The sequence below is a fragment of the Schistocerca gregaria genome, chromosome 5 (genome assembly GCF_023897955.1).
Source record: "Schistocerca gregaria isolate iqSchGreg1 chromosome 5, iqSchGreg1.2, whole genome shotgun sequence".
Taxonomy (NCBI): Eukaryota; Metazoa; Arthropoda; class Insecta; order Orthoptera; family Acrididae; genus Schistocerca; species Schistocerca gregaria.
This window is the reverse complement of record NC_064924.1, coordinates 527,101,181-527,117,836: the sequence shown is the minus strand read 5'-3', so window position 1 is coordinate 527,117,836 and position 16,656 is coordinate 527,101,181. Positions and strand designations below refer to the sequence as shown.

The 16,656-nt window shown below is 40.0% G+C and overlaps 1 protein-coding gene across 1 annotated transcript in view; it reads right to left on the bottom strand.

Annotated features, from left to right (window-relative positions):
• LOC126272821 (uncharacterized) overlaps positions 1-16,656 on the bottom strand; it is a 40,961-nt gene that overhangs the window by 13,536 nt on the left and 10,769 nt on the right. The window contains exons 2-3 of the mRNA XM_049976017.1: positions 11,592-11,765; positions 3,838-3,930 (exon numbers count right to left, since the gene is read on the bottom strand). Of these exons, the coding sequence (XP_049831974.1) occupies positions 3,838-3,930; positions 11,592-11,765 (267 nt within the window). The remainder of the gene's footprint in view (positions 1-3,837; positions 3,931-11,591; positions 11,766-16,656) is intronic.

Sequence of the window (16,656 nt, the reverse complement as noted above, 5' to 3'; positions counted from 1 at the left end):
TCAAATATAATGAATGAATCAATTACTGTGACACAAAAACATTTTTCCTGTCCTTCCTTTTAAATCCAGTGTTGTCTCTTTAGATCAGGAGATAATGGAATGGGTTGCATATCTAAGAAAAACTGTATGTCCATTATAAATAAACCATCTGGCCATCCTAGGAGCATTAAAATCACAAAAGTATCACTGCCATTAAAAAGTCAACACACTAGCCTCCAAGGCAATGTTAAAAAACATGCTGTTGCATTCAAGATTTCTGATAAATTTGTAAGCTGAGTTTTCTGTACAGATCTGTATCTCCACCCATACAAAACTGTGAGTACACAGGAATTAATTCAGAAGACTTTTTTCAGGTGTCCTTTCATAAATAGCTACAAGCAAAGTTTTATGGAACACCATTTACATCTCTCTGCATAGTTTATTGAAATTCTCTTACTAGGCTACAGTTAACCATTTAAAGATTCACCAAATACTCCCTAATAACCTGATGGTCCCACGGGGTGCAGGATTTCCAGTCTGAGTGCTGAGGAGCCCCCACCTCCCCCTCTCTGGCACCCACTTTCTATGAATGTGACATGCAATAAACCTTGCAGCCAGAATTGCTACACTATGAAGGAAAAATTGATTCAGAAGACTTCTGGATTCATACTGCTAATTTTTCTCATTTCTTTATGCAGAAAATGTTTGTGGTACATCAAATTTTATAATGGAGTGATATTTAGTGCCGGATCACAGTCCGGATGCAATACCTTGCACTTCTTTTTGCAGCTTTGGAGCTGAGGTTAAAAAATCAGCTTTAAATTCCTGTGGAGGAAATCACAGAAGATTCACCACTAATTTTTAAGTTATATTGAAAAGAATTATGGGGTGACTTGAAACAGTATGTAACATGTCATCCACACTAAGAACATTGAGAACATTGGCACGTTGTTTTCTGGGCTTCTTCTGGACACATTTCTGCTGTGATATGGTTAATAAATGCATCACAGTGTAGGGCTGAAATGGCACAGTGACTGGAAACACACTCAAAAGCTGATTTAAGCAGGACAGCACTATTCTTGTGGGCTAAATGTCTAAATTGCACAGATTAACCATGAAATTCTGGTGGTATATGGACCATACGTAAATCTGTGTCCAGTTACAGTGAAGTCGTGTCAACAACATGACAAAGGCCACACAGAAGCATTTGATAGTGACTGCCCATAGATGACAATGTCTAGCAATCAAGGAACCAATTTGCAGTAAGTGTAGATTTTTATAAGATTTGGATTTTGACACAACAGTACTCAGATGGCACCCTGACCGAGAAGTGGATTCCTATCATCAAGGCATTGAACAATTAATAGAACATTCTGACTGTTGTTTACAGAGTATTGGTGACTATGTCAAAAAGTAGTGTAATGTGCCTCTGTCACTCTGGAGTGTGGTGCAGCACTCAATATGAGTTACTTGACCTGCAATAACAACATATAACTTATAATAGGAGGAAACATTCCACATGGGAAAAATATATCTAAAAACAAAGATGATGTGACTTACCAAACAAAAGTGCTGGCATGTTGATAGATACACAAACAAACACAAATGTACACAAAATTCAAGCTTTCGCAACCAATGGTTGCTTCTTTCTCAGGAAAGAGGAGTGATTGTTGGTAATGAGGATCACCCTGTGGCTAAACATGCCTTGGTGCATGGCCAGCACATCTTGGCACAGTGTTACACTGTCCAGATTATCTGGATACTTCCCACTAACACCAACCTGTCAGAACTCCGGAGATGGGAACTTGCCCTTCAGTATATCCTCTCTTCTCATTACCCACCAGGTCTCAACCTCTGATGATTTCAAGTTGCCACTGCTCATACCTCACCTGTCATTCAACAACATCTTTGCCTCTTTACTTCTGCCTCAACTGACATCTCTGCCAAAACTCTTTGCCTTTACAAATGTCTGCTTGTGTCTGTGTATTTGCGGATGGATATGTGTGTGTGTGCGAGTGTATACTTGTACTTTCTTCCCCCTAAGACAAGTCTTTCCGCTCCCAGGAATGGAATGACTCTTTACCCTCTCCCTTAAAACCCACATCCTTTCGTCTTTCCCTCTCCTTCCCTCTTTCCTGACGAAGCAACCGTTGGTTGTGAAAGCTTGAATTTTGTGTGTATGTTTGTGTTTGTTTGTGTATCTATTAACATGCCAGCACTTTCGTTTGCTAAGTCACATCATCTTTGTTTTTAGACAACATATAACTTAATTTTTTAAGTACCCTCATAGCAAACTGACCAAACAACAAGCTCTGGAATATAAAAACTTTCATTCATTCATTTCTGTATATTTCTTCCTGTAAGGAAAAGCTGGCCTGACGAACATATCCAGATGTATAACGGTTGTTAAAACACCATTAATAGTTAACTGTCATCAAAGCAAGAGGGTGGTTTGAAAAGTTTATGGAACAGAATAGAAAAAAAGTATTACATCACTGAAACTTTTTTATTTTTCAATGTAGTCTCCTTGGCCCAATGATGTTCCAGTGCCTTGATCCCATCTCAGAAATAAATTTCCTGCAGGCCTGCAAAATAGTTGTCAACTCTGGCTATCAATTCTTTGTTTGAAGTGTATCTTCATCCACCAAGAAAAATTTTCAGTTTTGGGAAGAGATGGAAGTCTGACAGAGCCATATCAGGTGAATAAGGTGGGTGTGGCAATAATTCATACCTTAGTTCATGTAATTTTGCCATGGCGACAGCACATGTTTTTGATACAGCATCAAAAGTCATGGCACCCATCTGGCAGATAATTTTTTCATTTCTAATTCTTCAGTTAAAATGTGATACACCCTTTCAGATGACATCTGGCAAGTGTGAGCAATTTCACACACTTTCAATTGGCGATCCTCAATGACCATTTCGTGCACTTTCGCAGTGATTTCTGGAGTAGTGACACACCTTGGCCAACCACTGTGCTGATCATCATCTATGCTCTTCAACCAGTTTAAATTCATTTGTCCACTTGGCAACAGCTGAATATGAAGGAGCTCAGTCTCCCAATGTATTCTGGAAATCAGCATGAATGTTCTTTGCTTTCATACCTTTCTTTATGAAGTACTTAATCACTGCTCGAATCTTGATTTTTTCCATCTTCACAAATCACAACAACAGAGCCACATCACAACCACAGCTCTCTTCCAAGAGCACTGACATGGCATGTGTTTACAGGCAACAGTCCAATGAATATCATGTGAACAACTCGTTGTGCTAGCACTGACCTTTCATGGTGATTCCAGTAACTTTTTAAACCACCCTCATACTATGACCTATGAGGTTATGGAAGATAAATTTAATGATTGCTGTTTCCTCAGGTATACTAAATAGCTGCTAATTATCTATTCCTGCCAGCTTATTATTTATGTTTTGGCATTTATACTTATCAAGAACAGAAGCTATCCTCTTACAGTAAAAACAGAGATCTGTTTATGTTGAAAACTGCAGTGCTTTGGTAATCCAAAAACCTTGCAGCAAGGTTCATTATTTGTAGAAATGACTAGTATTAACTTATATGTTTTCAATTTGCTTTTCAATTTATTGCAGTTCTCAATTGCATGATCTGGTGATAGTTTACTGAAGAACTTTCGAACAGAATGCGGATCCTCACTCTGAACTCTAGGCTGGGAGACAACATCTACATGGAAATTATGTATTGATCTTTTATTAAATTTTGTTAATCACAGCTAATCTCAAATTAATTTTTATTATTAGCAATGGATACCTTTCAGGAACAGATGGACTGGAAAGTATTTAAGAATTTCATGAATAATGTGATTGATTAGAAAATACAAAACTCACCCTTGATTGCTTCACTCAGAAGGACATTGTCTCCATAAGAAATATTCACATTAATTCCTTCAGCAGGAGACAAGTATGTCATCTCCACACATCCTGAAAAGATTAGTGACAAATGTTTTATTAATTATACATGTTGTCTTTTTGTTTTCTGGCCTCTTTTTTCCACAGTTGCACATATAAAGTTGTATAGGTTAAGTGCTATCTTTAGCAACTGCAATAAAAGTTTTATTAAGCCCAGAAGCGTTTCACTTTCTTTTAAAACATCCTGAAGTGGTCACTGTAACAATATGGTTTTTTCTCTTATAGTTTTGTTTGTTATGATCAATAGTTCACATGCTTTACTTATTACTATAAACAGTATTTATTCTTTTCATTACTAACGTTTTTTTTCTTTTCTTTTTGTTTACTGCATTCTTTTTCATCTTCCACATGTTATTGCAGAGAACACTTTCACTGCACTTAAGATAAGTGCACTTTCATGTGGGAAGTATCATTGTCCTCTTGCCATTTTGCATGTTTTGTTGCAGTTGCTAAAGATGGCAGTCAACCCATATGGTACAAGTATTATTTATTATTTGGTTCAAGAAGTACCCCAGGAAAAATGAGTAAGAACAAACAAAAGTGTAGTGCAATAAAGTAATTAGACTTATTTCCAACTAAACTTTCTTAAATAAGTTACATATGAATACTGAACTACAGGCAATATGAAACTTTCTGTACTTAGTAACAGAGAAGTTTAGTCAGCAGGCAACTTTCTATTTTTTTCTGTTTTTGACTGACAATAGAAACTTGAAATATATCTTATCATCATCTGATCTAGGAGAAATATTTATTAGTTGCTTGCTTTCTGTGTTGCTCGTAGCCTAGTTCAAGCTTTTTGGAGACCACTTAAATAGTGTACACCATAATCAGCCTGTCAGATACATAGCTCTGTTGTTAATCAATTGAGGGTTCTTAAAAATGATATTGTATGCTATAACGTGTGTACTGATGGCCCAATCACATCCATACCAGCCACAGCCACACCAGGTGCAGCCAGGAGTTTAGAGGGAATGACTTAAAACTGGTTCGCAATAAGATGTTTAACCCTTAATCACACAAATACACGTAATATTTCTAGATATCCAGACTGAGATGGACCAGCATGTGAATTAGCAAAAAACTGTTGTCAATATTTCTGGCTCACATCAGCACTGATGACATCTGTCACTTGGGTTCTGAGGTCATCCTCAGTTTGTAGGGGCAACTGGCAGAAGTTGTGGAGACCACTAGCCTGGCTTATGGGGTGAAAGCAGGGCTCACTATTTGCAGCATTGTACCCAATGTTGATTGGCATCGTTTGAGCCGAGGGGGGGATAGGGGGATACAAACCAAGGACTCTATCAATTCTATGACAGTCTTGACTGCACATTTCTTGACCTGAGTTATGGGGAAAGGGGGGGGGGATTTTAGGACTCCCCCCTGATAGGTTGTGGGTGCAGTTCACAAAGGGTACAGCTACTCATGTAGCAGAGTACTCGTATTCATAACAAAGTTCCTGAATTTACTGCTGTCAAGGAAAGCTTTTACACTCAAATTATTTTTGGAACCAAGAGGCATGGAAAGTATATCGAGAAGACAGATTAGATGCCATAGGAGAGGGAGAATTCATTGCAGCTGTCAAAAATATTCTGTGAAGTTACCTGGATGTATGTTACATGAATGACTCAAAGGCTTCTCAAATAAGAGAATCCAGTGCTTTATTCTCAATTGTGAGTTCACTACAGACAAGGGTATCATCAGGAGTGCACCAGAGGATTGTGATAGGCCCATCCTTATCCTCTATATCCATAAATTATCTGACAAACAGGATGAGCAGCAATCCATGCCTGTTTGCTGATGATGCTATGATGTATGGGATGATGTTGTCACTGAATGACTGTAGGAGGGTACAAAATGACTTAGACAAACTTTATAGATGCATTGATAAATGGCAACTTGTTCTAAATGTAAACAAATGTAGGTTAATGCAGATGAATAGGGAAAAAAAACCTGTAATGTTCAAATACAGCATCAGCAGCATGCTGCTTGACATAGTCATGGAGATCAAATATCTAAGTGTTATGTTGCAATGCTATATGAAATGGAATGAGCACTTCAGGATAACAATAGGAAAGGTGAATGGTTGAACTTGGTTTATTGGGAGCGTTTTAGGAAAGTGTAGCATATCTGTTAAGGAGACCATGTTTAAGACACTAGTGCAACAAATTTTTGAGTACTGCTTGCGTGTCTGGGACCCACCAGGTCATATTAAAGGAGGCCATCGAAGCAATGCAGAGGCAGTATGATAGGTCTGTTACTGCTAAGTTCAGTCAACACATGAGTGTTATGGAGATGTTTTGTGAACTGATGGAAGAAAATGTCCTTTTCATGAAACACTCTTGAGAAAATTTAGGGAATCAACATTTGAAGCTGACTGCATAACAATTCTACTGTTGCCAACATATATTTTGTGTAAGGACCAAGACGATAAGATAAGAGAAACCAGGGCGCATGTGGAAGCATATAGGTAGTTGTTTTCCCCTCACTCTATTTGTGAGTTTAACAGGAAAGAGAATGATTAGTAGTAGTACAAGGTATCATCCACCATGCATCATGTGCTGGCTTCCAGAGTATGCACATAGATATAGATAATGATGCAGATCTGCCTACTTTGTATTGAGAAACCTCTCTAAATGAAGTTGGACTGCAGACAGAATTGCTAGCATGATTTCAGTACTATGCAAAGGCATAATGCACCAAGGTAAAGCAGCTAAGGTTGTGAAAGGATTCATTATACAGAAGTGTGCAGTAAGAATATTATGTAAAGTTGATGACTGAGCATCTTGCAGAAGCTTGTTCTGAGAGCATGGGGTTCTTACATCTCTTTGCCAATACATTTACTCCCTTATGGTATATGTGAAAGTAAGAGTTAATTTAGTATGAACAGCGAAATTCAAAAGCACAATATGACAAGCAAAAATATTTTCCTTATAGACTATGCAAATGGTAAGGCCAAGTAGATTTTCCTGGATAAGAAAACAAACAAAATTTGTTTTATAAAAAAGAGGAAATATAAAAATGCAGCAAAACTGAGGTTTTCAGTTAACTTTTTCCAGACTCTGGTGCCATCTCAATTTGTTATGCATCTGGATGCCTAAGCTTCACTTAGTGTATGCTCATTGACATCTGTAAGTTATACTGATCTGTTTGGAATGTGTATTGTCCATAAAATTCCCACCTGGCTTGCTGGAAGGATACCAACGTAATGGAATGGTATATCTTTTTATTCAGATTAAGTTTTATTGTCCCTGATACACACCCTAACTCTAGACAACAGAGACCATGCTTTCCACATACTCAGATCCACATCACACCACAATAACTCACATTTTAATTTATGTATTCTTGTAACTCATCCTCACTATTCATTCCAGCAGACAGTATGTCTTAGTGTGTATACTGTAAGAAACACACATTGTAGTTAATGATTGTCAAATTGATATTATGTTTCTTCTCACTATATGAGGAGATAGTGTTGTTGGGTTGTGCTATATCATCCATGTGTATAGGGTAACAAATGTTTCTAACAGGCCACTAGAATAACATTCACACTTTTAAAATTATAATATTAGACAAAATATATTGCTACATTAAGTAGCAGACAGGCACAGCCTTTGACAGAAAAGACACATTGCATTCTGGTCCAAGTTACCAGAGATGACTGTCATGTGCGTGAGAACAAAAGTGTTGGTACGTTGATAGAGACAATAACAAACACAAACACACACACAGATTTCAAGCTTCGACAACCCATGGTTGCTTCATCAGGAAAGAGGTAAGGACAGGAAAGGACGAAAGGATGTGGGTTTCAAGGGAGAGGATAACGAGTCATTCCAATCCCGAGAGTGGAAAGACTTACCTTGGGGGGAAAAAGGGACAGGTATACACTTGCGCGTGCGCGCGCACACACACACACACACACACACACACACACACACACACATATCCATCTGCACATATACAGACACGGATGGATATGTGTGTGTGTGTGTGTGTGTGTGCGCGCAAGTGTATACCTGTATACCTGTCCCTTTTTCCCCCCAAGGTAAGTCTTTCCACTCCCAGGATTGGAATGACTCATTATCCTCTCCCTTGAAACCCACATCCTTTCGTCTTTCCCTCTCCTTCCCTCTTTCCTGATGAAGCAACTGTGGCTTGTGAAAGCTTGAATTTGTGTATGTGTTTGTTATTGTCTCTATTAATGTACCAATGCTTTCGTTTGGTAAGTTACATCATCTTTGTTTTTGGATATATTTTTCCCACGTGGAATGTTTCCCATATATATATATATATATATATATATATATATATATATATATGCCTCTGTACTTCCGCCTCGACTGACTGACATCTCTGCCAAAACTCTTTGCCTTTACAAATGTCTGCTTGTGTCTATGCATGTGCGAATGGATATGGGTGTGTGTGCAAGTGTATACCTGTCCTTTTTTCCCCCTAAGGTAAGTCTTTCCGCTCCTGGGATTGGAATGACTCCTTACCCTCTCCCTTAAAACCCACATCCTTTTGTCTTTCCCCCTCCTTCCCTCTTTCCTGATGAAGCAACCGTTGGTTGCGAAAGCTTGAATTTTGTGTGTATGTTTGTGTTTGTTTGTGTGTATATCGACCTGCCAGTGCTTTCATTTGGTAAGTCACATCATCTTTGTTTTTAGATATATTCTTCCCACGTGGAATGTTATCCAGGATGCTGTGATTTACCAAATGAGAAAGCGCTGGTAGATAGACACAATAAAAAAACACACACACACAAATTTCAAGCTTTCGCAACCCACGGTTGCTTCATCAGGAAAGAGGGAAGAAGAGGGAAAGATGAAAGGATGTGGGTTTTAAGGGAGAGGGTAGGGAATCATTCCAATCCCGGGAGCGGAAAGAGGGGGGAAAAAGGGGTGGTATACACTTGCACACACACACACACACACATATCCATCTGCACATATACAGACAGAAGCAGACATGTGTGTGTGTGTGTGTGTGTGTGTGTGTGTGTGTGTGTGTGTGTGTGTTTCCTTTAATTGACAAAGACTGTGGTTGAATAGTGTGTAAGCATCTTTTCATTGTGCCTGTCAGCAGCTCAACGTGTCATCTTTACAGTAAGTAGCAATCTATCTTTTCTTTATATTGTTGATATTCTAAACTAGAATTTCCATTGTTTAATATTAGGCAAATGCACTCCTAATAAAAACTGTTGTAGTTGGGGCGGAGGGGGGGAGGTGCAAGAAGGTGCTATTACCTCCCAATCATGGAATCTGATGTATACACTGTTGATTCATTATAAAATTTAAAGATATAATTATCTGTGATTTAAGATCGCTAAATGTCAAGTGAAATATTGTGGCTTTAGCAATAATTATGTAACTAGGACTTGTTTGGTTGTCACACTGTTCACAGTAAATTACAGAATTTTCTTGGCTTGGCTGGGGTTTTGATGCTGTCCTCCAGTCCAAGTGGATCTTAACCTTTACAAGACATTGCCAAAATAGAATCCCCAATCACCTCTTGATCACTTCGTCATACAGCCATTATTGAGCTGCAGAAAAGCACTGTTCCAGGATACTGGTATGAGGTTTCCAGTGCCAATTTCCAGCTCAAAATAAACATGGCTACAACATATCTGCCCTACATCCATCCTCAATTCCTGCAAAGACACCCCTCTCCCTATTACACAACTTCATAATGATAGTTTTATGGACAGAGAAGACTCATCATGGTTTCCTGAGCCTCTATTCTGTTTCACGTAACAGATTTTATAGTAGACTCTGGAGAACATATAACTAATGTTTTACTGTGGGTAGGTGCATCTGTATATCTATGGGACCCATATGCATCACTTGAGAAGAGAGGGTAAAGTATGAAATTTCAAGGAGGAAAAATGTCTTTTTCAGGAATGGGGACATGCACAGCATGTAGATATAGACTTAAAAAATTCTATAGTCAAGCTGACATAACTGCACAATAACTTTTCTAATAGGGGAGATTGTGACAACCATTTAGGTCCAATTCTAAGCTGTTAAAGATTGATTTCATCAACCAATTTGAGGGTAATTTTGAGAAGTTTCTACAGGTAGTAGAATGCTGGGCCTGTATTGCACTTTACAAATACAAAAACACGTACACACATGCACACACACACACACACACACACACACACACACACACACACACACAAACAAACAAAGAAAAGAAAAAAGTTGCTTCCAACACATATTTCATCCAACTTTAATTATGCTAGTCAACATTACATAATAGAAGATATAAGAATCATACAATAACTCCATTCACGCAGCCAGAAAAGAAGTTTTCTAAGCAAAAAAGTTTAGTTTCTGTATTTTCCTTGGAGAAATATTAATGTTGTATTGCTGATTTTTGTTGTTGTTATCAAACAGATTTCCTTAATAATTATAATTTTTATTTCATATTTTTGATTTTAACATTAGTTGTATATGATTGAAACCAATTTTTAATTGCTTTTTGATATTGCGCTTACGATTCATGCATACTAAGGACATAATTTGAAACTGCTGAATCAAAAGTGCCAATCATATTGATTTTAATAATATGTAATGATGTACTTTACATATACCAGGTATCAAGTTCGTCTACCTTAAAAGTTTTGAATGGATAACTGTAAGGTATTTAAATACTTCTTGTCATATTTAGGTCTTGGGCACAATACATTCCCATGCTCATCAGGTCAGTTGCAAAATTGTGCTCTCTGCAGATGCCTATGGTTGTTTACACTCATTCAAATGTAGTTGGAGGGAGAAAAGAGGACCTTTGTAGCTTTGCTGTGGTCTAGCTGCCAAATTACAGTTGTTAATGTAACAAATTCAGTGATAACTATTTTCTGAGAAATATAATCAATTTACTCAAGATACTGAGACTACCGTTCACAGCTGACTTACCAGCTCCAACCAAATAGCAAGGGAAAAAAACTGTTTACGAATGATAAGTCTCTACATTATAAAACTGATTCAAACCCTTTCGACCAGTATCTGTACAAGTTGTGTATGCATATGAACTGGCCAAGTGACCCCCTCTTGTTTCCACTAATGAGACGAGTAGGATAAAAACTGTTCCACATTTTTACCATTGTACAAGTAGCCGGAGAGCAGAAGTGACATTTGCTGGCAGTTGTAGGTGCAGACTTGTGTCAACTGTCTAGCATTATTGTTTTTTTTTAATTGTAGCTCATGTTAAAATGTACTACATATTTTTTATCAGCTAATGATTTTTGGCGATCCTCGTTAATAACATAAAACAAACAACGTCTGTCACAATATTGTGGAGCAAGTTCGTATTATCTACTGCACGGCAGACCATAGTGGAAATGAACGTCTCAGTAAAAGTCTTGTGCCAATTTGCAATATGTAAAATGTTTGTTAAAACATAATTATTAGCAGTAGTAGTAGTAATAGTAGTAGTCGTACTAATCTATTCATGCAAGCACAATACACATTGCCTATTCTTCATACGTTAGAAAATACAAATTTACGTGAACTATCCACTATTTACAGTGTTTTAAAAATACTGAACAATAATTCGCACAAAACCCTAAACAATTAAAGGTTAATTTTCGCCCTTAGAAACAGAAAATGTGCGGCAGGGCTCGGTAGCATTTGCTACATGGAGGAAACGCCTCTGCTGTATAAGTTCCTCACCTGGGCCACCGAGATCGACGTAGGTGAAATTGAAGTCCACGCAGCACGTGCAGGCGGGTCCTTCGCAAGAGCAGGCGCGCTCCAGCGGGCCGCCGTCGACGTCTGCATCAGTATCGTCGCCGTCCGCCACTTCCCTCTGCTCCGCTACTTCCTCTCCCAGGTCCCACAGGAAGTCTGCAAGGCCAAACAGGTCGTCACTCGCTGGCTAGTAGTTTTAGTCCTTCATGCTGAGCTTTACCTTCCCCACTTGTGTCCTTCAGTACAGCTAATCTTTTGGAATTGAAAGAAACCATAAGAGAAAGCTCTTAGAACAGACAGTGTAGCGACAGTGTGTCTGCCATCCGTTATTGTATTGTATCGTATGTTAATTGGGGCCTAGAAATGAAGGAGAGGCTCCGTCCCCGCCTCAGCCACAGTGGTCCACAACCCCGCGACGACTACCGCAGTCCACTTCACCCCTCTGCTGCCTCACTCCGAACCACTCTTTCAGGGTTATTGTGTGGTTCGGCCCCCGGTGGACACCCCAGGGAACGTCTCACAACAGACGAGTGTAGCTCCTATGTTTTCGTCGTAGAGTAATGGTAGTGTACGCGTACGTCGAGAACTTGTTTGCACAGCAATCGCTGACATAGTGTATCTGAGGCGGAGTAAGGGGAACCAGCCCGCATTCAGCGAGGCAGATGGAAAACCGCCTAAAAATCATCCACAGACTGGTCGGCTCACCGGACCTCGACACAAATTCGCCTGGTGGATTAGTGCCTGGGTCCAGGCGCTCCTTCCCACTCCGGAAAGCAGCGCAATAGACCGCACGGCTAACCGGTTGGGCGTCATCCGTTATAGGTGAGCTGTGTTCGCAAAACAAATCTGGGGGCCAATAGATTTGATTTCTTTCTGTCCTCTTCTATTAGCGGTACCTGCTTGAGACGCAAAATGTCATTATAGTCGTGCAAGAATTTCATATAAGCCATATACTTGTGAGTGTCAACTTTATTTTTCTTATGTGATAGATCCAATATTTCAACTTTACGTAGGTATTTTTGTAGCTAGTTCGATTTCGAATAACGCTATATACGCAAGTATGACCGCGTAATAGGAGAAGTTCTTCATTTTAATTTTATTTCCTTGTTTCAATTTTTCTGTTGAAGACTTGCTTGCTCTTTGAGTCCCTAACTTTGTTGCACTAGTGCTAGCAGTGTTTAGTTTAGTCAAAGAAATCAGCGATGTTAACAAACGACGAAAGTGATCAGTGTGATCTGGTCAGTTGTAGTGTAACAATGTAGAGGTAAATTCGGGCAACGCATAGGTATGTTACACAGTAAATCGTGGTACAAGCCCAAGAATAGGGCGTTTATTGTTAACTTACTATAACCATCGTGTCATAAATTGCAACAAAATGCGTTGTAGTAATGAAACATTTTGCACGAAGTTCCAACGATGCCTCGACGAACTTTTTCCATAGTTCTCTCTGAAAGTGTTACCGAGGTGCTGAGGAAACGGAACTGGCAGACTCTTGAAGGTACGTGTAAACTAACACGAGAAAATGTGCTCACAAAATTTGAAGACTCAGCCTTAAATGACGTATCGCTCAAGCAGGGGTCGTGAGGACAAGATTAGAATAATTACAGCACGCATAGAGGCATTCAAACTATCATTTTTCCAGCGCTCCATGCATGAATGGAACAGGAAGAAACCCCGCTAACTGGTACAATGCGAAATAGGCCTACTCTATGCCAAGCACTTGTAGAGTATAGATACAGATGGAACAAGTACCAGCATGCGACCTTGCATTTCAAATATTCAATATCCCCGCTATGTGTCTAGTTTCACAAGTTCTGCAAGACTTTTGACTGCAGATACTAAAGATAACATCAGGGGTGTGTATTCAGCTTTCTGTTCATTCGCTGTTAAACGACTGTAGAATTTAGCTTTAAGAGTTCCAATTAGCTGGCCTGTTTCTGTATGTTTCTTCTTTTTACTGTGTGTGGGATCCACATGTACTTATTTTGGTCTCTCTGGTTTGTGACGCGTCTTTCTGGGGGTCATCCTCTGTTTCTTCTCCAGTGTTGAAAGATGTAGCTTTAACTGGCATTTTACGAGAGTCGACTGGGTAGTAATGCCTCCACCTTCGTAACTCTTCAACAGTTGGCAGCATTGGTATGCGGCAGGTACTGGCTTGTTCTGTAGACTCTTCTCTACAGCTCCAGTTGGTAGGAAGCCTTAGCATTGAACGGTTGTGTTGTTACAGTGTAAAGTATAGAACCTCGTGCAAATGGTCGATCAATGCGATCTGAGAAACGTGCAGTCATTGAATTCTTGACAGTAGAAGGTGACAGCCCAAAGGAGATTCATCAGAGGATGAAATCAGTTTATGGTGATTAAGTTGATGTGAGTACTGTGCGTCGTTGGGCGAGTAAGTTTAAAGACGTGATTTGTCGGAAAATCACGCTATGGAGTATGACCGCACGAGGATTCTAGTACAGACGTCGAGATACTGGGACAGCGTTGTTAGAGAGGCCATCGAAATTCGCACCAATGACGACCTCATAAACCATGACTGTGGCTATAATCTTAGCAAGGCTTGGGAACCAGCGATTGGGTTAATCAAGAGTAAATCGAGCAAACGTATAGTTGTGACGACCACGGCGGACAGAGCCATCACACCGACGTCATCTCAGACGCCGTCGCAATCTGTTCACCCCCGCGACCGTGGCGTGGGGCGCGGACGGCGGAGGGAGCGCGCCGCGGGCGGAGGGTATTTAAATCTGCCGCCGCCGCGACCGAACCCAGTTCCTCCTGAGCAGCCATAGCGTACGGATCTCCGTGCCGGCACGTTCACAGGAGCTCAATCCGTCAGTTCACCTGATGATGGCGACATGTTTGATCGCCGAAATATTGTGCCCGTTGGACACTATAGACCGGCAGTACACCCGTGGATATTTTGATTAAGTTTAAAGACGTTGAGGCGGGAACATCTGACCTGCGTGACAAACAAAGAGTTAGACGACCTCTGACAGCACCCACCGAGTTTCACAAGCAAAATATTGACAGAATGAAATTTTCACTCTACAGCGGAGTGTGCACTGATATGAAACTTCCTGGCAGATTAAAACTGTGTGCCGGACCGAGACTCGAACTCGGGACCATTGCCTTTCACGGAGTACTAGTTCTGCAAGGTTCGCAGGAGAGCTTCTGTAAAGTTTGGAAGGTAGGAGACGAGATACTGGAGGATTTAAAGCTGTGAGGACGGGGCGTGAGTCGTGCTTGGGTAGCTCAGCTGGTAGGGAACTTGCCCGCGAAAGGCAAAGGTACTGAGTTCGAGTCTCGGTCTGGCACACAGTTTTAATCTGCCAGGAAGTTTCAAAATGTTGACAGATTGATTCAGGACGATCGTCGTATCACTCAGAGAGTAACTGCAAGCACAATCGGCATTTCACAAGAACGTGTGGGTCACATTATTGCTTTGCTTGGCTATCAGAAGATCTGTGCATGATGGGTACCCCGGATGCTGACTCCTGAAATGAAAGTGTACGGACTTGAAATTTGCCAGGAACTCCTCTCGTGTTATGAGAATGAAGGTGACGCCTTTCTTCATTCAATGGTGACAGGAGATGGAACGTCCGCCTATGGAATATCGACACAAAGACTAGGCTCAGAAAAAGAAATTCAAGACACAGCCCTCAACTGGAAAAATCATGACCACAGTGTTCTGGGACACAGATGGTGTTATCCTTATTGATTTCTTTGGTTGTGGAACAACAATAAATTCAGAGCGTTACATCACAATGCTGCGAACTCTAAAACGACAGCTAACAAGGGTCCTAAAGGGAAAGGGAAATGTTTTCCTGCAGCATGACAATGCCAAACCACACACTTCACGTGCCACCACAGCACAACTTCAGAGATTGAGACTCACCAACGTACGGCATCCTCCGTAAAGTCCAGATTTAGTACCGTCTGGCTTCCATACCTACCTACAAGGCGGAATGAACAAATACGAGATCATCTTGTTCGAAATCTGATTTAAATGAAGTAAATTTTGGATGTTTAGTTTAGTTTCCTCAGTCTCATGTTCCTTGGATCATTTGCACGATAAACCGTAATGATGCGGACCAATCATTTTACATTCACTTGACAAATTAATTCGTAAATATGCTGAACATCTACAATTTTTTTAGTAAACAGGTATGAGTAATTCCTTCCTACCACTGCTTGCACACTACAATAATAGAAATTCTTTTACGGAATGGAAGGAGTTGTCAAGGAAAAACTTTTTCAGTTCGTTTTCAAATTTTACTTTGCTGTTTGTCAGACAATTTGTATCACTGCATAAGTGATCAAAAATCTTAATTGCACCATTGTGCACCCCTTTTTGTGCTAAAGACAATCCTAATACGAATAATGAAAGTAATTTTTCCTTCTGCTGTTGTAATTATGTATATCATTATTCCTTTTGAACTGCTCTGGATTATTCACAACGATCTTCATGAGAAATGTCCAACCCCTTAAACAGATGCCCACAAGAGGATCCTGGGTGAGCCCCAAATATTAATCTTACAGCACGTTTTTGAGCAAATGAAGACATTCTTTCCTAAAGATAAGTTATTCCAGAACATTATTCCATATGAATATTTAATGAGTTATCAGTCTTATGACTGAAATTCAGCGGCCCGCCACGAATTTCTCTCCTGTGCCAATCTCTTCATCTGAAAGTAGCACTTGCAACCTACGTCCTCAATTATCTGCTGGATATTTTCCAATCTCTGTCTTTCTCTACAGTTTTTGCCCTATACAGCTCCCTCCAGTACCATGGAAGTCAGACCCTGATATCTTAACAGATGTCCTATCATTCTGTTCCTTCTCCTTGTCATTGTTTTCCACCCATTCCTTTCCTCTGCGATGCTGCGCAGAACCTCCTCATTCATTACCCTAACAGTCCATCTCACTTTCAAAATTCGTCTGTAGCACCACATATCAAATGCTTCGATTCTCTTCTGTTCCAGTTTTCCCATAGTCCATGTTTCACTACCATACTATGCTGTGCTCCAAACGTGTATTCTCGGAAATG